This window comes from Adiantum capillus-veneris, chromosome 20 (assembly GCF_014529385.1).
Source record: "Adiantum capillus-veneris isolate H3 chromosome 20, ASM1452938v2, whole genome shotgun sequence".
Classification (NCBI taxonomy): domain Eukaryota; kingdom Viridiplantae; phylum Streptophyta; class Polypodiopsida; order Polypodiales; family Pteridaceae; genus Adiantum; species Adiantum capillus-veneris.
The window spans coordinates 3,320,093-3,325,895 of NC_140950.1; the positions used below are offsets into that span (position 1 = coordinate 3,320,093).

Sequence of the window (5,803 nt, forward strand, 5' to 3'; positions counted from 1 at the left end):
CATGCCTAATTGGGTCATCCAAACTGACCATTGTGCCACCTCCAAGTGATTATCACTTCTCTCAAATGCAGCAATCAAGCAGTTATAAGTGACCTCATTAGCTACTAAATGCAAATCTTGCATTTCCTTGAAGGCCCCCATTGCTTCATTTGGCATTTCAGCCCTCTTTGACACCTTGGTGACACTGGTGCTTCTTTATGGAGTTGAAGTATGGGGTGGTAGCATCTCCACATCTACTTGGAAAGAGTTTGAGATTTTCCAAAAGAGTTTTCTCATGAACTTTCTCCAAGTCAAGACAAAAACACCATACCTGCTCTTACTTTTCGACTCTAGATCACTTTCCATTGATGTTATAGGTATGGGGAGTACGTTCTTAAGATGTGGCAAACTATTGACATCGAATTCCAAGAGTTGCATGGGAAGCAAGCCAAAAATTCCAAAAGACACACAAAAGCTTAATCTCATGTTTGGGATGGATGCAAGACATCAAGAAATGGTTTGGAAGATGGGATGCATTGGGATGCTTCATGATGTCTCCATAGGCTCCAAAGTGAATAAGGCTTTTCTACGATGCCAATATATCACGGCTTGGTAGAAATCCGTGCGGTCATGCTCCATACATTATGCCATGTATGTTGCCCCCATCTACTTCCCAGAATGAGGGAACCACACCCTCCTTACATGCTCAATTCTATCTCCTTGGGTGTGATCCCTCCATGTGGCTCACCTCTCTTCCTCTACGATGCAAGATGGGACATTGGACACCGGCGAGGAGTCTCATTGAATTACACTTTATGCCCCCATAAAGTGCACTAATTGAGCATCATACCCTACTTTAGTGCTCAACTTTTGTCCACATTAGAGGTTGCTTTTCCCACCTATTCACCCATGAAATTGCCCTACTCCTAGACTTGAAAATAATAAAAACAAGTTAGTTTATAATACAAACAAAATAATAGTATTGGTCTACTTGTTAAAATCTCATTTTCCACTTACTACCACATTTTCCACTTACTACCACATAGACACTCCCGTCAATGTGCCAACCTCTAGCTTAGCCTAACCTAGTTTACAACCACACAAACCCTTCCATAAATGTGCCAAGCTCGAGCTTAGTGTACCTAATTTCTTCTAACATATTCATGGGGCTTAATCTAGCTGTTCCACAATTTTGGGTTTTGAAAGAGCATCCCACAATTTTGCTAATGGACGTTCTCACAAAGTTTACAAAACAAAAAAGACCATCCGCACAAAAAAAAAAAAACCTGAGAATGGATGAAATATAGAAAGAAACAAAGAATGCGTGGACAATTTCACTCGTGTTAGTCAACTTCCCAAACCTCCAATAAATAGACCCAAAAAAACTTGTGTTGCTCATAGATGTCCCATTGCCCCATGTAGAGGAAAGGGTGGCAAAAAAACTTCATCCAACAATAAAAAAACCGCAAAACAACTATTCATATTCATCATAGTTATACATCCTACTAAAAAGCTTTGATTTTTTGTTGAGCCTTGTCTTGTGCCATGCATATGAAGACCATTGGATTGGTCCTTTCCGAGCCGTGGTTGACACAACATGCACCATTTATACATTTTGTGGGCTGAAGAATACATTCAACACATGTACCATCTATACAAATTTTCTAGGCTTTTTACTTTGAAGAGAGTATATTCACAAAAATCGAAAATCTTCATGGATCTGCATAGTTGGGCTGAGACTTTTGTGGGTGTGTTTAGTTACATTCTTTGAGTTGATGCTAAGTGCTACTCATTATGTTACACATTGCAGACCACATTTGTACATCACAAAGCTAGGAGCATAACAACATCCGTCTATGTACACAGGCTTAAGAAATCTCAACATAAACACTCTCTCGCTCTCTCTCTCTCTCTCTCGAGGCAGTGCCAACAAAGAGAAGCTTTGAGTCAATTAAGTAAGAAATGTATGCCCATCTCCCTTCCATGCTACGTCTCATTCGGTACACACACAATGTTGCTTTTGACTCTACGAGGGTAGTAGCATCAAATGCCAATTAAAGAGATCTATAAAACGTTCAAACTGAAAGAGAGTCTACAATTGTCCAATATCCTAAGGGGTACAAAAATGTTCAGATTAGTAAATAATCAGGACACATTGACCAAACCATCCATCTTCAAGCACAAAAGAATCAAAATAATATATTACCCCTGCTTTGAAATTAACAAGCACAAGACTAATGTTGGAGTACAGACTTATTTCATGCCTAATTGGGTCATCCAGAGTGACCATCGTGCCACCTCCAAGTGATTACCACTTCTCTCAAATGCAGCAATCAAGCAGTTATAAGTGACCTCATCAGCTACTAAATTCAAATCTTGCATTTCCTTGAAGGCCCCCATTGCTTCATTTGGCATTTCAGCGTTTCCATAAGCAAAAATTAGTGTATTGAATGTGTAGCTATCAGGCTCTATGTTGGCATCCTTCATGCTTTTCCGAATCTTTTTCAGCTCCTCAATAAGCCCTTCTCTTCCATATACATTGATAAGGATATTATACGTGGACAAGTCAAGACGGCAATCGGATCTTCTCATTCGTTCCAGAGTATTTTCCATCCTGCGAAGCTGGCTGGCTTTGCCATACGCATCTAGCATCGAATTGTATGCCTCTACATGATCCTTGAAACCTGCACTCTGCATTTCAAGAAAAGCATACTCCATTCTGTTGTACTCCTTGAATCTTCCATAGCCAGCAATCATTGTATTGTAGGATATGGCATCCAACACACCATGCTCTTTTGCGAGCTTGAAAACGTTCTCTGCTTTATCCAAAAGACCTGCCTTTGCATATATGTCCATCATCAGATTGCATGTTCCACTACTAAGAGACACTTTTGCATAAACCATTGCTAAGAAAACCTTGATGCTTTCCTCCAATGGCAGAGCCCTCCCACAACAATGAATGACTCCATTGAACATGGGAGCCGTCCACGTCAGCCTTACCCCTAGCATGCTCTTGTAAACTTGCACTGCTTTAGCAGGCATGCCACACCTCGAGTATGCCCTTAACATAGCAACAAAGAGGGTAGAGTCTGGGACCAGGCCTTCATGCTCTGATACCAAAGTTGCAATCTCTGCAGCCTTTTTGGCCAAGCCTGCCTTTAGAAACATGTTTATGGTGACGGTATAGGCTCCTGCATCAGTTGCCTCCTTTCCCTCAGCTGAAGACCTCATCTCTATGAAAAGGGCTTCAGCCCTCTCCACTGCCGTTGCCTCATTCAAACGCCCACAAATGTCGATGACAGTGCTGGCTGTAAACCAGCTTGGTTTGGTGCCGGAATGACGCATGTCACTAAACACTTGCAATGCCTCAGTATAACGGCCCATAGTTCTGCAAAGACAAATCAGACTATGACACAAAGACTCGTCTACTCTAAAAGATGTGTTGACCCCCATGCTATTGCCATTGTATACAAAGACATCATGTGTGTCATCACTATGCTTGGATCCCCTATTACAGGGTCCTTGGCTGACCAAATCCTTGCCATCATCATGAGACCCGCTGCAGCTCAGTGTCTCGCACAACATGTGAAAAACATCTAAAGCTAGCTCAATCATGCTACATCTAATGTAAGCTTTGAGCAAAATGCTGTAACACCTTTGCGTGGGAGACCAACCTGCTGCTTTCAAAAGAGAAATGGCAGCAGGCAGGCTTTCAAGAATCCTCCATCTCTCAAAAAGTCTCACAACCACATCAATAGTCGGTGAATCAGGGCAGCATCCCATCTCTCTCATGTCCACCAGAAGGCCCAACACTTTCTCTTCCTTGTTTACATCCTTATCAATTTTCCTGTGTAAAGATATTAAAGTGTTGAAGTTTTGAGTACTTGGGCGAAATCCATAGGCTTTCATTTTGTCATACAACTCGAGGGCGCCCTTTAGTTCTCCAGCTCGACCACAGGCGCCAATCATTGACCTAAGGCAACAAAGTCTTAAGTTTCACCTCCACATGAGAGTATCACTTCAAGCTCACAGTAAAGATGCAACAAAGTGTCAACATTAGCTTAAACAGCTCTACAAAGTAGTGCAAGCACGTAGCTCTCGCCTTGGCACTCATCAAAATGGCCACAAAAATTGACAACCCTTATTCAAGATAACCTGTAGGTGACTGCATCTGGCTGCAGCCGTATGTCTGATTCCAGTAAACAAAACCATGCGCGCGCAGACTCAAAGCGATCCGCCTTGCCATGAGCTGTGATCAACGCATTGTAACAAAACAAGTCTGGCACAAGACCCACCTCTCCCATCTTTCTCATGAGGTCCTCTGCTTCAAATACCTTTCCTTCGCGGAAATAGCCTCTAATCTGTGACAGCCACCGGTCTCTTTCAAGCTCAACTTGCTTCTCCTTGGGTGGCGCAAGATTTCGCACAGCTGAAGCGGAGCAGACCCACGTCCGGGAGGGCCTTGCTTCGACATGGCCAGCAAACTTGCAGGAGAGAAATCCATGGAGGCTGTGGCGCAAGTCGATCAGGGAGTCGAGGGTGAATGCGCCAGCAGATGGAAGTGTTAAGCAATCCATGAAGCGCTATCAGAGGAGGTGATCGCGTTCATCCATGTCGACTGGTGCTGAATCGCTGATGAGTGAGAGCACGCTCGACAAACATGCTGGTTGGACACACACTTTGCAGTATGTCAATGAGTGCCACACATTTGCCTATCATCCTTACGATTTTGCATTACACCAATTTCCCCAACGGAGTGCTCTCAACTGGCACATATTTTTTAGCCGTCAAACTTAGCGTTCAAAGGCCAAAAGAAGAGGTATTCCTGTAGTAAAAGCCTCGAAGGCACACTTGGCAAACCTTGCGCATGCTCCAGGGCAGAGAAGAAAACAGTCAATTGAAACGACACATGCAAAGCTTGCATATATTGTTGCTCGGGAGCACGTTGTTGAGAGCAGAAGTTGCAAGATATGCCCAAAGGCGAAACTTGAACGGATTATAGAGACCAGGAGGAGCGGGAGGAATCAAGTACTCTCTCTCTCTCTCTTCTCCACCCTTGTCAGGCCCTATTGTTGTCCATGGGTTGCATGTGTGCAAGGCAAGGAAGCTTCATCTCTTAGAGACCATTGGGAACAAAGCTTCTTGGGAATCAGATACCCCCAATATAGTACCCTTGCAAAAGCACAAATAGTTAATGATGAGCTTCCTATCTGAAATTGAGTGTCCTCAAATGTGTTGATTGAGGATATGCCCAGCATGGTTGTGGCAAGGAAGCTCCATTTTGTTTTCACTAGATGCAAAGCAAACATCTTTCTGATGCAACACCTATGCTTGCACCTTCAAGGTATTTGGCCTTACTGTTGGAGCCTAGCTATGGCGGGTGAAGGCGAGACACGGTGAGGGATGGCGTGCAAAGATGAAGAACGAGAGAGACAGATTCGACACGCTATAAAACTCACTTTGATAATTAAAAAGGAGATACAATATAAGGCTTTGCCATGCGAGCCATGGAAACTTACCCTATTGCACTGAAGTGCTATTGCATGCTATAAAAGAAGTTCCCACTATGGGCTTGACACGCTGAACCCGGGCTTTTGAATCACAACAACCCCCCCCCCCCCCCCCCCCCCCCCTCAAGCCTAAACCACTGACAATGGACTTGAGACAGACCATGACAGAGTTCAATCACCTGAAACTATGAGTAGAAGTCCCCCCCTTGACAATAACATAGGTGTGTGTGTGCACTTCTCTCAAACAACCATCAGTGTGAGACAAACCAGAACTCAGAACCAAACATAAAAGGGTAGTCTTACCACTGATGTGT

General features: G+C 43.6%; 1 protein-coding gene across 1 annotated transcript; it reads right to left on the reverse strand.

The window, feature by feature from the left end:
• Positions 1–2,152: 2,152 nt before the first annotated feature.
• LOC147432015 (putative pentatricopeptide repeat-containing protein At1g64310) lies at positions 2,153–4,682 on the reverse strand. The gene is made up of 2 exons (XM_086491830.1): positions 4,135–4,682; positions 2,153–3,952 (listed from the first exon to the last, which is right to left on the reverse strand). The coding sequence occupies exons 1-2, from the start codon at positions 4,554–4,556 to the stop codon at positions 2,233–2,235; spliced, it is 2,142 nt and encodes a 713-aa protein (XP_086347956.1). The 5' UTR covers positions 4,557–4,682; the 3' UTR covers positions 2,153–2,232.
• Positions 4,683–5,803: the final 1,121 nt, after the last annotated feature.

Bases quoted from the DNA above. Each gene is read 5' to 3' on its own strand.
- LOC147432015 (XM_086491830.1), bottom strand. From the start codon at position 4,556: ATGGATTGCTTAACACTTCCATCTGCTGGCGCATTCACCCTCGACTCC. The intron at 3,953-4,134 runs GTTATCTTGAAT...TTGTTGCCTTAG, and splicing joins CCAGATGCAGTCACCTACAG to GTCAATGATTGGCGCCTGTG.